This window comes from Chlorocebus sabaeus, chromosome 20 (assembly GCF_047675955.1).
Source record: "Chlorocebus sabaeus isolate Y175 chromosome 20, mChlSab1.0.hap1, whole genome shotgun sequence".
Classification (NCBI taxonomy): domain Eukaryota; kingdom Metazoa; phylum Chordata; class Mammalia; order Primates; family Cercopithecidae; genus Chlorocebus; species Chlorocebus sabaeus.
In genome coordinates, this window is record NC_132923.1 from 130,780,409 (window position 1) to 130,796,459 (window position 16,051).

Sequence of the window (16,051 nt, forward strand, 5' to 3'; positions counted from 1 at the left end):
CCTTCCAGCTTGGTGTCATCCAGAAATGACCTCCAATATCTTCACACGTGTCCACCACTGTGTCCCTGATGGAGACACTGCAGAGGTCTGGGCCAGCGGGGCTGCCACTGGGCCACTCATTAATGCACTGAGGGGGGCCTGGTTTGCTGGTGAAAACGTCATCTTGTTGGATGGGTCTAGTCTGTCTGCTTGTTTATATCTTTCCCACAAGGACATCACAGGCCACCCAGCTAATATTGTTTGGAAATGAAGTTATGCCCTTCTACAGAATTCTCCCATCCTGCTTTAGAAACCACATAGAAAGGGAAATGAGGCCGAGTCAGGCAAGGCTGATTCAGATGGAACCATATGGGCCCCCGGGCTCATATGAACCAATCTGGTGGGCTAAGGTAAGGCAATTCCTTTTGCCTTAATAACTCCAGACTTCACCCTGAGATAGCGCCTATCCAGCAACTTCAAAGCAAGGGGAAAATCATCCTATAACCAGCTACTGTCTTTTTTTTTTTTTTTTTTTTTTTTTAAAGACAGTCTTACTTTGTGGCCTAGGCTAGAGTGCAGTGATATGATCTCAGCTCACTGCAACCTCCTCCTTCTGGGTTCAAGCAGTTCGCCTGCCTTAGCCTCTTGAGTAGCTGGGATTACAGGCACCTGCCACTACATCCAGCTAATTTTTGTATTTTTAGTAGACATGGGGTTTCACCATGTTTGCCAGGCTGGTCTCGAACTCCTGACCTCAGGTGATCCGCCCGCCCCAGCCTTCCAAAGTGCTGGAATTACAGGTGTGAGTCAACGCACCTGACCAGCTACTGTCTTAAAGATAAAAGTGGGCCGGGCGCGGTGGCTCAAGCCTGTAATCCCAGCACTTTGGGAGGCCGAGACGGGCAGATCACGAGGTCAGGAGATCGAGACCATCCTGGCTAACACGGTGAAATCCCGTCTCTACTAAAAAAACACAAAAAACTAGCTGGGCGAGGTGGCAGGCGCCTGTAGTCCCAGCTACTTGGGAGGCTGAGGCAGGAGAATGGCGTAAACCCGGGAGGCAGAGCTTGCAATGAGCCGAGATTGTGCCACTGCACTCCAGCCTGGGCGACAGAGCGAGACTCTGTCTCAAAAAAAAAAAAAAAAAAAAAAAAAAAAAAAGATAAAAGTGACCCCAAACACAAACTATATGCATTTAAATTTTCATAGAAGCAAAGCTTTCCCTTGGAAATCTGAGCAATCACAGCTAACAAGTTCTCGCATCAATTCGCCGATCAATTTTTGAACGCAACCTTTCTAGTACTAAGTAGGACAAACGCGAAAATTGCTTCTTGTGCAGATGCCCAGAGCTGTCTGAGCAAATGCCACCGCTCTCATTTCTGAGATGCTGCCTCGCTGTCCAGAAGCATGTCTGGGCGTGTACTGTCCCTGCCCTTCTGAGAGACCCAGAGGCGCTGGCAGCATACAAGCTGGCTTTTCCTTAGTGTTCACTTTCTTGGTCCAATTGTGGGGACATGAGCCCCAGCAAATACATCAGAGGTGGGGTTCCGTTCGGGGTCCCTGACTTCCCGCAACAAAAGACATCTGACTGCGATCCACACGGTTCGCGGCAGCTGGGAAATGCACGGTGGATGCTGGGTGAAATGGTTCTTCAGCTTGCAGCAAGCACTGCAGGGGCTGCGTTCCACACGACCTCAACAGATAGTTACTGGAGTCTCCACGGCATGTGGGCAGCTAGGATCTGCATCCAGCTTCAGAATTTGGGAAGCATGTGCACCCTGAACTCTCCTTGTTAACTGTGGAATGGGGGTCAAGCGTGTGGGAAATCTGAGTCCTGGGGAGCTTAAGCGACATGATGAGGCCCGAGGCGTCTACTGCTGGGTGATGGCACCACACTCGGCATTCCCTTTGGCCACAACCACCTGGCTCTCCTTTCTACTCTCCCCTGGGGCAGGGCGCCCTCGCACAACAGAGAGAGGGAGGCAGGGTGCCGCACTGGCTCCCGGGAGCACGTGCTCACTGGTCCCTGCAGCAGACTTAACCATGTGCTCTGGCGAGCCCATGCTGGGCTCTGGGGTGCTGGGAGAGCCCCGTCTTACCTCATCGGTGATCTGGCCTCCGAAGGTCACCCATGTTCCTGGAAGGAGACACAGGGGTTCAAGTTAGGGACCCAGCAGGAAGCCAGATTCTCCCGACGGTGCTCAGGCCTCAGGCTGCAGGGCCCAGGGGGCAGCCACAAGAGTCCCTCTGTGCTGCTGTGTGGCCAGGGTGTCCTTGGTGTGCGTGGACACCTGGCCTTCAGAGAAAGTCCTGCTCTCTTGGGGTCACTAAACTGAGGGGACGAAAGTCTCTGGAGCAGGCTGCTGGCCATGGGCCCAGCAGGTCTGGGGCTTTTGAAATGCTTGTCAGAGCTGTGCTGAGGTAGCACCACATGCTGCAAGGAAAGGCACAAGGGACGCCTCTCTGAAAACACACCAGGTCTGACAGCTGCATCCGCGTGCTCCTGCTGGGACGGAGTGGGGAGGGCGGCGTCAGGGCAGTGGGCGGTGGTCGGGGGAGGGTGTGTGTATGCAGTGGGCGGTGTGTGTGTGGGGTGTGTGTACTGCATGCACAGGGGAGATGGGGACTGCACGTTCTGGAAACAGGCCTTGCATCTGACAGGGGAGGAAAAAGGGCCAAATCCAATGGCGCTCCAGGAGGGACTCGTAAGCTGAGCCTGCCGTGGAAGGTAAGGTGTCTTCCCTGCAGTCCCGGGGCTAGAACGGCCTCTGATTTTGTGGTGTGGGGTGGGGACCGTGTATGGGGGGCCCCTAATATCCGCCTCATCTCCTCTGCTGAGGTTGTGTCCCTCTCTCCCTCTATCCCAGGCCCCCTCCCACCTGCCTCTTTGTTGCCATGGCAACCGAGCCCCCCTGAATCCTGGGCTCTGGGTACAGCTTCTCCCTGGGGAGTACTAAAGGCTGGGCCACCCTGCCTCCCAGGGGGTGTCCAGTTCAGCCCATGTCCGGCCCCCCGACAGCCCGTTTCCCTGGTGGGATGGAGGGGACCACTACACTCACCAAGTCCCAGGCAGGAGACTCGCAGGCCAGACTTGCCCAGGTTCCTGAAAAACAAACGCCACGTGAGTTCTCAGCACCCGGGCAGGACCCTGCCAGCCAGGCTCAGGTCCTGCCAGGGCCAGCCCCCCAACTACTCCCCCAAAGGTCAGTGTGTGTTTGGAGGCTCCGAAAGGCACTGGGGACCTTCAGAGAGGTGCTTCTGCTCAACCACCGCAGGGGTAAAGTGCCAACTGTCCCCAGCCCACACCATGCTGCTGGCACGGGCCCTGCTGGTGCCCAATGGGGATCTGCAGAGTGGTCTCGAGGACAGATGGAAATGCAGAGGGACGCTGATTTATGGTGAAACCAGGCTGGTCTCAGCCCCGTGGCACCACCTATGTGGTGCCCCTTGCAGAGAAGCCACCTCTTCCCTCCTCTCTGAGGCCCCATTTTTGATTTTGTGTCTCTTCTTCCTGTCTTCAGAGACTGGGGCAGGAGATCGTCCTGTGCACTGGACCACATGGCCTGTGCATCCGTCCCTCAGGGTGCGGGGAGCTCCATGATGGGGCGGCCAGTTCTTAAGCAAGGCCAGCCCTTCCTTTGTTACAGCCAGTACCAGGCCCAACAGCCGCGGCAGAGCCTGGCAGCGCAGGCCTCCTAACCAGGCACAGCTGCCCGGGCTCCTTCCCAGGGCCACTGAGGCGCCTACCCGCTGCGGTGCATCCCAGGGTTCACAGGAACAGGCCTTGGGCCATCATGACCGTCCTTAGGAGGTGAAGGAGGGTGGCAGCCCTCTGCTGAGGACCGGCATGCTGGTCTGTCCTGGCACAGGTCACCTGGGAGCCCACAGGATTGCAGCAGGCCAGGCGGTCCCCAGGCATCCCGTCCCCAGATCCTCCCAGGAGCTGTACATGGCAGGTGTCTTGCTTGTTGTGACATCGATTCCCACAGTAGGAAACCTGCCTAGCAGGCGGAGGAGCTGGGATCCCACCCAGGCAGTTGGCTCCCAGCTTACGTTCCCCACCATGGTGGCGTGCATCCCACCCCCAGCCTGTTTAGCAGGGCGTGATCTGCCCAGGTGGTGAGGATGGCAAGTGGCCGGGTGGGTCTCACAGCTGCAGCCAGGCCTGGACTCATCTGGGGTCAGATTCCACTTCCCTTGTGGGATCCAGCTGCCAGCATCTGGTCAAGGGGCAGCTGCTTCTAGGAGGTGGGGAGTGAGAGCCATGAGTTACCAGCGGGTGAGGCCCAGCCTCCTGGCCCAAGGGCCCTGCATTTCCCTGGGGCCATGACACTTCCAACTTCGGAGGATGCGAAGTCCTCAGTTAATCCTCTTCCTGTCCAAGCCTGGCCCCTGGGAAGGTGGCATGGGGCTCAAGCCTCATTCTGACCCCCCGACTTCTGACATGAGCCCACTCTGTCCCTCCCAGCCTCGGTTTCCCTGGTTATAAGGCTCCTGGACTCCTATATCATGAGTGAATATAATACTTCTAAGCAGCTTGAAAACAGCTGAACGTGTCACCAAATTGAAGGTACTTTAAAATTGCCTAGGTTTATTTTTTAATTTCCCATTAAAGCCAGTCCAGCTGCCAGCTATTGCTCCTGTAGGCAGAGCTGGGATTTTCTCTAAAGGAGAACATAAGAACAGGCGAGTTTTCTTTCAGGAAAGGGGAGGACCGGGCGGCGGCTACGGGCAGAGACTCTGAAGCCAGAGCCCAAATCCTGGTTCAACTTTCCTGGCTGGAGGACTCCAGGCATTTTATGGAGTGGCCTGATGCCTCAGTGTTCTCATCTGCAGAATGGGCTCACAAGGCTGCCTTTCTCACAGTGGCTTCCATGAGGACAGAAGGAGATCCGTGAGGATAGAAGGCCACAGGACACTGACTCACATGTGTCTCATTTCCCAAAGACAGCAAGAGGGTGACCTTTTCTTTATTCAAACACAACAGACAAATCAAATAAGCTTTAACTATTACCATGTTAAAAAGGAACTGAAGTTTCCTTTTTCCTCCTTATACATCAGTGAAATAATCTGAGAGTACCCTCTGCATTGCTGGCATGTTCCAACCCAGAATAATTCATGTCTGTGACTGCCACGCAGAACAGCGCGACTGTATCACTGATACATTCTGCATGAGCCTGGTCAGTTTAGAAGTTTAGGTAATTTCCCCCACGCTGGCTAGAAAGTAACTGTGGTAGGAAGTTATAGAGTTGCTTAGTAGGAGTCTAATAATGAAGCAAAGGGCTGGAGGTTCTGACCAGTGCCTCTCGGCTGCTTTGGGGTCATAACCCCTTTGCAAAAACAGATAAAGCCTGGAAATACGCCCAGATACATATGCCCTCAGAACCTTGCTTGCAACATCTGGGTGTTCACAGAGCCCTGGACCCCACTAGTCTAGACACATTTGGGCACGGAGAAGGGAGGCCAGGCCCCCACCTCTGCAAAACCACCTCCATGAGTGACTGTGGGGAGCAGTTGCTTGAAAAAGCTCTGCTAAAGGCCAGGTTGGGGTGAAGAGAAGAGGCGCCCCTTGGTTGCCAGTTTGGGGAGGGCTGACAAAAGTTGCCCCTGCCCCTGATTCCATATCTGTTCCTGGTCTGACTGGTGGGAAATGGGCCCGCTTCCCCGAGTAGGCTCCGGGTTCAGTCGCTCTTCCACTCACTACCCACAGGACTAATTTAACAAAACTAGGGCACCACGTGATGCCACAATTACCCTGCTCAACTTGTTTCCCTGTGAAAATGATGGTATTGGTTCTGCCATCTGCTGCCAGGCCTCGGGAGAAGGGATGCAAAGGGACAGGGCACCTCCAGGCTGAACGCTGTGTAAGCATAGCTGCTGCATGGGGGTGGGGAGCACACGTCTCAGCTGGGTCTGGACGGGGCTGCTGCCTGCTGCACTTGAAACTTCCCAGACACAGAAACCATTTCCTACCGATTTCTTCCTCGTCATTAAAACCTGACATCCTAATGAAGCAGGCGGTCAACATCTTGAAACCCAAATACTGTTGGTCTTCATTAATTTGCCTCATGTCTCTCCTGGGGTCTGGAAAACGCCCAGTGAGGACTCACAGACATAACCTCTGCCGGAGGGGAGCGCCCATGCCTATCGTGGAGCCCCTGGATGCTACACACCCCTAAAAACTGCACTTCAGACTTGGGAAGGGCCAGAGCTGGAAGGCCCTGGGAAATGACAGGTCATTTTACAAAGAGGAGTTTGGGGCCTTTCATTGGAGCCACCTGGGCAGAGGACAAAACTGTGATCGGGTGAAGGGCAAGCACCGTGGCCTTGGCTAGCTGGTCCCGGAGGAAGGCAGATGGGACGGCTCCTGTTAGTGCCCTGCTCGCCTGTCTGCTCTGTGCAGTGATGATCTGTTTGCACGCCTGCCCTGCTCCCAGATTCCAGGCTCCCTAAGGACAGGCTGGGCTTCCAGTCTTTGTCTTCTAATTGGAGCTGGCAGTGGCAGGGTCCCAGGGAGTGCTTGTTTGGGACGACGTTGGGGAGTAATTCAGGGGTGAGAAGCCCAGGCCCTGGGGTCAGACTCTCGGGACCAGGTGCTGGCCCCTCCCTTACTTATCAGGCTTGGTCTCCTGCCATCCCACACTGAGCATGCCTTAGGCCCTTGGGCAAGAATGTGGCGCCTGGTACTGGCCATGCACCTTTAGTTTCCAATACCTGTGGGCATCACTGGACAGCTGTGCCTGGAGCACACCACTGGCAAGGGCCAGCTTCCCAGGGAGGAGGTCAGAGTCACAGGGAGGCTGGGATCAGGCTCCCCCTCAGTCCCTGCTGCCCCTCGCTTGCACCCTGGCTGTGGCCTTGGGACAGTCCCTGTGTAGCAACACATTAAGCAGGTGCCGCATGAGCGAGATGGGAGAGGCCCGGGGCGGGGGTGCCCAATGGCACAGGTTTTGGATTGCCAGGCCCATCTCAGCCCCTGTGAAACTGCACCTCATCCTACAGGGCTATGAACCTACCTCCCGCCATGACAACAGCAAGGAAAGCTCCCAGGCCTGGCCTGGTATAAGGCTCTGTTTGCAACTCCATTGGAGAGATGGGGTCCCTCAGTCAGAGAGTGCTAGGGCTGGGATTTGAACTCTGGTCCGCAGACTGCAAACCTGTCAGCTTGATGAACACCCCCCTTCACTGCCCTGTCTTGTCCTCTCTGCCTTCAGCACGCACGTGTGTGCATGCACACATAAGCACACACATGGGCATGGTGAGCACTCACCCTCTTGGAGAGCCACTCCTCAGTGAGTTTTAGGAGGGAAACAGTGTTAACAGCCACACTTTCCAATTACGTAGTGCCTTATGTTTAGAAATAGGCCCGCTTTTAACTCCTTTGAGATCCTAGGACTCAATAGATAGATACCTATCGCAGAAGGCAATAGGTATCTGAACCAAAAAATATACGTATACATGTTTGGTTCACTCCTAGCTTTATTTATTTTTTTGAGACAGGCTCTCATTCTGTCACCCAGGCTGGAGTGCCGTGGCGTGATCTTGGCTCACTGCAACCTCTGCCTCCCAAGTTCCAGTAATTCTCCCACCTCAGCCTCCCGAGTAGGTGGGACTACAGGTGCGCACCACCATGCCCAGCTAATTTTAGTATTTTTTGGTAGAGACAGGGTTTCACTATGTTGGCCAGGCTGGTCTCCATCTCCTGACCTCAAGTGATCCACCCTCCTCAGTCTCCCAAAGTGCTGGGAGCACAGGCGTGAGCCACCTCACCTGGCCCTAATTCTAGCTTTTGATCCCTACTTAACAAAAGATGTAAACTCCAGAGCTTCTAAAACAGAGAATTCCATTCTGGACTGTCATTAAGCTTAGAGGATTAGACACTTTCAGCCCAGAGGTTCATTAAAGCATATCCCACCCTCCTGGGACACAGGGAAGGAAGAGACACGAATGTGGATGCAGGACCCCAGAGTCATCCCAGAATTCACCTCCAGAATTGGTTGGCTTAGATGACGCAGTTTTCATACGAGGCCCAACTCTCAGGCATTGGTTTTGCAGAGGTTTAAGCCACACAGCTCAGGCATCAGGATGGACTCACAATGCTTTTCAGGTTGGCACCAATACCAGCTATAAACCCAGAAGATTCCCAAATGCAATGAGAACAGTCCGTGGCTCTTTCTGATGCTGGTGGCCTGCACTCCTGTTTCAGGTCACTGAAAAGCAGAGTTGTCCCCAGTTCGGTTCCTGTTTTGGGAAAACTTTCCCAAGAAACCTGGGAACCAGAGACCTAACTTAGCTTTTCCAGCTTCTGCAGACCACGTGTTGTGGAGACTTCCTTTATCCCTGGAGGATGGTTCTGGACGCAATCAAGGCTCTGGACTCAGAGACTTACATAGGGAGTGAGGAAGGCCGTCCCCCCTCTACAACCCTGCTCCCAGGACCCTTTGTACAAAGCTGGGACCCTCCTTTTCCATCCTGGGCACATTCCGCCATCCTTTGAGAAAGGCCCCGGCAGGGAAGGGGAGGGAGGCCCTGCTCCTGACATGAGTGCTTTAGCATCCTCCCCACATACAAGTCACAGCACCTGGAGCCAGATGGGGGCTGAGCCCAGGTGGAGGGAAGCAAGGTGCCTGGGCGGACCATCGGGAAACTCCAGATGTGGCCTGGCTGACTGTGCCTACTGGAGCAAGAGTCCCGCCTGCTAGATGAATTGGGCCCTGGGCCCAGCTCAGGTGGAGGAAGGAATTTTCATTCCATCACAGGGTTCACCCCACGGTCCCTCACTATCAAACGGATGTTTGTCACGGTGGCCTGGCTGGAAAGATATCAGATCACCCCCCGGGCATCTTGTGGAGCCTGTGTGCCCAAGGGGAGGGCAGGAGGATGTCGGGGGGCCCTGTGGCCCATGCCTCAGGGTTCCCCAGGAAAAGGGAGCATTGGTGGCTTGGCTATTGTAAACGACCCTCAGAAAGAAAACAGAGGCAGAAGGAAGGAAGACGGCGCCCTCACCGTCTCCCCCTGAAACTGGGGAGAAAGAAACTTCGCACTGACCAGATTCTCAATGCTGTTTCTCAGCATCTACCAAGCACTAAGCACAGCCCCTCCCAGCCCTCAGCACAAACTGCCCAAGTCTGACAAATAGGGATTTGCAGATTTTATGCGCTCTCGAAAGTGAGGAGGTGGGGAGTTGGGGAAGCCGGGAGGTCAGCCCCCACCCTGCAAAGCTGTGCGCCCCCGTACCTATATTTCATCCCGTGTTGCTTCATGCTGGTGTCACCGGCACAGGGGAGACTCTGCACCGACAGCTGTCCCAGGCTCCGGGCCACCATGGCCACGGCACGGAAGCGGCCTCGGGTGCCCAGGCTGGGGCTGCTGGCCGCCGGTCGGCCCAGCCGATCCTCAGGGCCCCGGCCCTTGAGGCTGTGCTCCGAGCACACGAAGGACACCTGCATGCTGAGGCCGGGCGCTCAGATCCTGGCTGCGTCCCCTGTCCCCTTGGGCTCAGGAGCCATCTGTCCCCTAGAAACTCTTCTCCCCCGACCAGGACGAGACTTTATCCGGAAGCCAAGGAAGCTGCAGGTGTTCCTTCAGGAGCGAGGATTTCCGAAGGCAACGGTGGGGAAGAAGGCTGCGCAGCTCCGAGGGAGGCAGTCACACTTTCAGACTCGAGCTACAGAAGACCTGCTCGAAGCACGGCTGGAGGTTGGCGGGGGCAGGGGTGTGTTTCCTCCTCCCCTCACATCTCTCTTGTCTCTGCAGGTCCTTCCTCTGTCCCCACCCTCGTCCAGCTCTGGCTGCCCAAGTCCTCAGCCCAGTAGTCTCCAAAGGTGTTGGGCAGGGCTGGGCTGCGAGTTACTCCTGATGATGAGTGACGGGTGACGAGTACAGCTGCCTTCTGTGGACCGGAGAAGGGAGGGCTCTCTCTGGTGCCACTCTTGGAGCCGGAGGTGATGGCCTGGGGGGCTGCGCAGGGCTGCTGTGACTGCTCTCCTGGGCAGCGGCTCAGGGGGTCTTGGGGAGCAGCTGCTTCTTGGTGCTTCTTGAGTCTTTCCGAGGGGGCCTGGGATCCAGCTCCTGGCTCTGCGCACCGTGGGCGGCTGAGGCTCCCACCAAGTCAATGAGGCGACCAGGGAGAGGCGCGGGCAATGTCTGGCCATTCATTATTAATGAAGCAGGATGCATGAGCCGCCTGCCTTGGCTGGTCCCCCGAGGCCATCGCTGGCTGCTCTGGGCTGACAGCTGCTGGACCAGGACTGGCCTGAGGCCTGGGCAGGCGCTGCAGCCAGGGTGGACGCCGCAGGCTGGATGGCTGAGCTTGTAGGCAGCCAGCTCCAAGCAAGGCAATGCCCGCTCCGGTCACAGCCTCCCTGGTGCATGCCCAGCGGCACCTCTTTGGGGTTCTCACTCCGGAGAGTGGGGTATCCACTGGGGGATTGGCACAAGGAGAAGCAACATCACCAGAAATGTGAAGAAGCCACTGTGTCTTGATGATAACGACACAGATGGCCCAAGGAAGGAAACGCGGGGGTCAAACGGACAGAGAGGTTCCAACACTCCCAGTAAAACTTAGGTTACAGCAGATGCTCAATAAATACTCTGCAATCAGGGAGTGAATGGTTGAATGAAGCAAGCCCCTGCCCTACTTTACTTCATCCTCTTCAGCATCCGAAGGGGCTGGCTCTGCCCTCTGACCCCAAGTGTCCCCTTCACACCCTGCAGGTGGGTCCTGGCCAGAGCTGCCTTCTGGGCCCCCTCTTGTCCTGCCAGGAGGTACTAAGGGCACTGGAAGGTGGTGGGGTGATGGGGGATAGGCAACCCTGTGCACAGCCTACCCCTCCTTGAGGCTGGACTCCAGGACTCAAAGGCCACAGCCCTGTCCTCCCGGGAGCTCATGGGCTGCTGAAAAGGCACAGACGGCCACCATTCCACCTTTGGCCCCTACCTAGGGCTCAGGTTAAGTGTTGTTCCCCCTACCCTTGTCCCTACTTGGAGGCTCTTTATAGGGTGTGAGCAGCAGCAGCTCTTAGCATCCCTACTTCCCCTAAATGTGCAAAGCCAGGGCCAAGATGGAATTTGCTCAGACTATCTTACAGAATTTTTCAACAGCCTCCTTCTCTATTTATAAAAAGGATCATATTGATTTGTTCAAAGAGCCTCTGGTTGCCTACTGTGTACCATGGGGCACCTGCTCTCATGGCCCTCACTGTCTAGGGCAGGGCTGTTCAACATCTGATCACGCCAGGGGAGCTTATTACAAAGGCCGGGTCCTGGGTGCCCCCCAGCCCCGACCTACGGAATCAGTGCTCTGAGGCCCAGCCCGGAAGGCGGTGTTTCTACCAAGAGCTTCGAGTGGTGCTACGCATGCTGGCCTAGTGAGACGCAGAAATCCTCTACCTCTTCCTTACAGATTCTCTGCCCTCTGGGCAAATCATCGGATCCCACAATGGCTGGCATCTTACTATTCCCCAGGGGTGTTCTTACCCCAGTGGTGCACGTTAAGCAGTACAGAGTTAAGTGAGACTCACAAGACTTTTAGTCACCAAGTGTAAAATGTCATCGGCCTCACCACACGACCCAGCAATTCCCTTGCTAGCTATGTCCTCAAAGAACTGAAAACACACGCCCACACAAAAACTTCAACACAAATGTCCACAGCAGCCTTATTCACAATAGCCCAAAACTGGAGATCACGCAACTGCACTCCAGCCTGGGTGACAGGGCAAGACTCTGTCTCAAAAAAAAAAAGAAGTACTGACACAGGCACGGATGAACCTTGAAAACATGATGCTAAGTTAAAGACGTTCATGAAAGAATGCATATGATTCCATTCAAATGAAACATCTACGGTGGCTTAAGCCTGTAATCCCAGAACTTTGAGAGGCTGAGGTGGGTGGATCACGAGGTCAGGAGTTTGAGACCAGCCTGGCCAACATGGTGAAACCCCACCTCTACTAAAAATAAAAAAAAGAAAATTAGCTAGGTGTGGTGGCAGGCACCTGTAATTCCAGCTACTCGGGAGGCTGAGGCAGAAGAATCACTTGAACCCAGGAGGCGGAGGTTGCAGTGAGCCAAGATTGCACCACTGTACTCCAGCCTGGGCGACAGAGTGAGACTCTGTCTCAAAAGAAAAAAAAAAAAAAGGCGCAGTGGCTTATGCTTGTAATCCCAGCACTTTGGGAGGCAGAGGTGGGCGGATCAACTGAGGTCAGGAGTTCCAAGACCAACCTGGCCAACATGGCGAAACCCCGTCTCTACTAAAAATAAAAAAATTAGCTGGGCATGGTGGCACATGCCTGTAGTCCCAGCTACTCAGGAGGCTGGGGCAGGAGAATTGTTTGAACCCAGGAGGCAGAGGTTACAGTGAGCTGAGATCGAGCCACTGCACTCTAGCCTGGGCAACAAGAGTGAAACTCCATCTCAAAAAAAAAAAAAAAAAAAAAAAAAAGAGAAAAGAAGTCAATTGGCACATGTCTGGATCTCCTCCTCGTCCCAACTTGGATGCATCTGCAAGGAGAGGCCCTTTGCGAGGACACTGAAATGCGCAAAGCTCAGGTCAAGGTTGTAAGCTTTTAGCTTTCCACTCCTGTCTAATCCTTGCAACTTTCTAAGAATACTGCAAGTCTCAACCCTGTTTTGATTTTTGTGTGTGTCTGTTTCTTTTCTGTGTTGTGTTGAGATAAGGTCTCACTCCTGTTACCCAGACTGGAGTGCAGTTTCACAATCATGGCTCACTGCAGCCTTGACCTCTCGGGCTCAGGTGATCCTCCCACCTCAGCCTGAGTAGCTGGGATCACAAGTGTGCACCACCATGCCCGGCTAATTTTAAAAATTTTTTGTAGAGTTAGAGTTTTGTCATGTTGCCCAGGCTGGTCTCAAACTCCTGGGCTCAAGCAATCTGCCCACCTCGGCCTCCCAAAGTGCTGGGATTACAGATGTGAGCCACCGTGCCCGGCTCAACCCGTTTTGGACAGGTGGAAAATTCTAGCATCTGGCCAGCCTCTGAAACCCACTGGGCTCCTGCCTACCTTAGTGGCAGCTCCCTGTGGGCACAGCACATGTGTTCCAGTTCCCCAGGGAGCTCTGAGTTCAGATACTCATCCCATCATCCCACAGCACTGGCATAGTGGGAGTGAGTGCCAGGGTTCTGAAGAGGATCCTCCGGGAATGGGGCATAGGGGTCACAGGAGGTGCTTCCTGCATCTCAATGAGGACTTGTACACACCTCAGCACCTGCTGGGTTGGCTCTGGGGGACCGGCTGCCAGGCCCCAGCCCCCAATACCACTGCTTCTGGAGTGGGCTTTGTCAGGCCCCCCCCAAACCCCAGTGAAGGCAAAGGGACTGAGAGGGGCGCCTCAGCATGGAAATTGTATCTACCTGTGACTTCACGTCATAAACAGGCGGGCCTGACATGCTGCGGCCGGTTTCAGATGGCAGGAGGCTGTGCGCAGTGTTTGGCATGCTGCGCTGGGCACAGCTGGTGTGGCTGGGTGGAGGGGCACCTGCTGTGGCTCCAGGTGCATCACCTGTGTGGCCCCAAGTATGTTGGTCTCTTCACATCCCCACAGAATGCCTTTCCTTAGGTCCCGCTGTGTGCAGCACGCACCTGCTGTCCCAAACCCGGGTCTCTGAGAACGGAGCAGGAGATGGGATCTATGACGGTTAATACTGAGTGTCAACTTGATTGGATTGAAGGATGCAAAGTACTTATTCCCGGGTGTGTCTGTGAGGGTGGACTGGGAGAAGCAGACCCACTCTCAATCTTGGTGGGCACCACCTAATCAGCCGCCAGTGCAGCTAGAATAAAGCAGGCTGAGGAACGTTGAAGGACTAGACTGGCTGAGTTTTCTCCCGTGCTGGATATTTCCTGCCCTTGAACATCAGACTCCAAGTTCTTCAGCTTTTGGACTCTTGATCTTACACTAGTGATTTGCCAGTGGCCCTCAGGCCTTCAGCCACAGACTGAAGGCTGCACTGTCGGCCTCCCTACTTTTGATGTTTTGGAACTTGGACTGGCTTCATGGCTCCTCAGTTTGCAGACGGCCTATTGTGGGGCTTCACCTTGTGACTGTGTGAGTCAATTCTCCTAATAAACTCCCCTTCATATATTCATCTATCCTATTAGCTCTGTCCCTTTAAAGAACCCTGACTAACGCAGAATCCTTCTTGTCCAAGTGGGAAATCCGGACCTTTCACAATCTTCTTTCCAAAGCACAGGCCCCAGAAAGTCAAGCTGAGGACGAGCCTAGCACCCTGGGGTTCTGTGCATCAGAGGGAGAACCTTCTCTCTGGTGAGGTTGTCTTCAGTGTCCTGAGTGGCCTCCCAAAGTGCTGGGATTACAGGCGTGAGCCACTGCCCGGCCCCGTGCTGGTAGGCTTCGGTCAGAGGCATGGAGCGTGGCTGGTTGACTTCAACCTACAACTGAGTTCTGATTCTTCTTCTGTCTCTCCGGTACCTGCTGTTGATAAGATGAAGCAGCTAGCTCTTGCTGTGATTCATCGGAGGGCAACCACCCCCAATTAAAAGCTCTGCTCTGTGTCCCTGGAGTGCACCACAGACAGCATCCCTGCAGCAGAGGCTTCCGCTCAGTGCCTGGGGTCCACTCGTCCCCCTTGGGCCTGGAGAGGCCAGAAAGCTGGGGCCGGCCAGGTCCTCCCCCACAAAGCTGGGGCCAGCCAGCTCCTTCCCCACAATGGCAACAGGCTCGCAGTGGAAGGGGGCAGACACGCTCCTATGCACAGAACGAGGCCTGTGGAGGGCTCAAGGCCTTGAGAAGGTTTTAGATGCAGCAGTTTTTTTTTTTTGAGGTGGAGTCTCACTCTGTCACCAGGCTGGAGTGCAGTGGCGCGACCTTGGCTCACTGAAATCTCTACCTCCTGGGTTCAAGCAATTCTCCTGTTCAGCCTTCCGAGTAGCTGAGATTACAGGCACATGCCACATGTCCAGTTAATTTTTGTATTTTTAGTAGAGATGGGGTTTCACCATGTTGGCCAGGATGGTCTTGATCTCTCGACCTTGTGATCCACCTGCCTCGGCCTCCCAAAGTGTTGGGATTACAGGCGTGAGCCACCCTGCCTGGTCTGATATGGCTTTTAAAAGCACAGCCCCCAGCACCTCCTCCGAGAGTGAGGCTGAGGTTCTGTATCCTGCAGAGACCGCCTTGTCCATGCTAAACGGAGTGTGATTTACATCCAAAGGTGGCTTATTGCCCAAGGAAGGGCAGAGGATGCTGAACAGTTAAGGGGTTGCTCCAAAGGAGCAGTTTCTAAGAACAAAGGAAGGCAGGGCCGGTGGCCTTCCTGGAGGAGTCGTCCACCAGTTGAGTAAGAGCTGAAGACCCCATAGGGGCTAAGTGCTGTGAGTTTGGCTTCCTTCAGCTGGGGCATGAAGCAAGGGTCCCTGGGAAAGGCCTGAGCCACCGTGTTCAAGGCCAAGTCAGCCAGCAGGAGAGTGGGTCAGTGGTGCCAGGGAGTATGGTAGGGCTCCAGGGAGAAGGTGGGCTCCATGCGGAATTCCAGGAGTGTCCTTCTCCTGAGAGCAGGGGTAGGAGGGCAGATGGCAGGAGTCTGTGAGGCAGCAGCAGGTTCTGTGTCTGGAGTAGGGTGACCTGCTGGCCTTGTCAAAGGGTGCATCAGGTGGTGGGGGACTTGACACGGAGGGACAGTGAGAGGCCGAGGGAAGGAAGAGGCCACAGGACCGCCGACGGGACATGTGAGCCTTGCCCAAAGTGCACATCCCGCTGGCGGGGCCCATTCTGTGGTTGGGCTGAGTGGACTGTGCTGGGGTCACACCTTGAAGCTGCAGGAGACACTAGGACAAGGCCTCCTGCAGGCCGTGTGTGTTTCCCAGGGACCAGCTTTACATGCTGCAGGCCATGTGTGTTTCCCAGGGACCAGCTTTACATGGTCTTCAAAGCCAGTTCCTCCGCCTTCCTCTTGCTCACCAGGACCTCATGGCCCCACACTCACTTCCAACTCTAGGAGCCCAGAAACGGGAAAGCAGCCCGCGGCTGAGTCGGCTGGCTCCGCTCGGAGCTGCTGCTGTTCCCCATGCAACTGTCTGGCCCCGAGTGGGCA

General features: G+C 55.2%; 1 protein-coding gene across 9 annotated transcripts in view; it reads right to left on the reverse strand.

Annotated features, from left to right (window-relative positions):
* The window catches only part of KCNAB2 (potassium voltage-gated channel subfamily A regulatory beta subunit 2), a 109,392-nt gene that overhangs the window by 25,980 nt on the left and 67,361 nt on the right, over positions 1–16,051 (reverse strand). For 8 of the 9 annotated variants that reach the window (XM_007980829.3, XM_007980827.3, XM_007980830.3 and 5 more), the window contains 2 exons: positions 3,039–3,082; positions 2,079–2,116 (listed from right to left, as the gene is read on the reverse strand). In XM_007980829.3, coding sequence (XP_007979020.1) covers positions 2,079–2,116; positions 3,039–3,082 — 82 coding nt within the window. Of the gene's footprint in view, positions 1–2,078; positions 2,117–3,038; positions 3,083–9,216; positions 12,017–16,051 lie in introns of those variants that run through there. The other variant, XM_007980831.3, reaches the window with a different exon arrangement.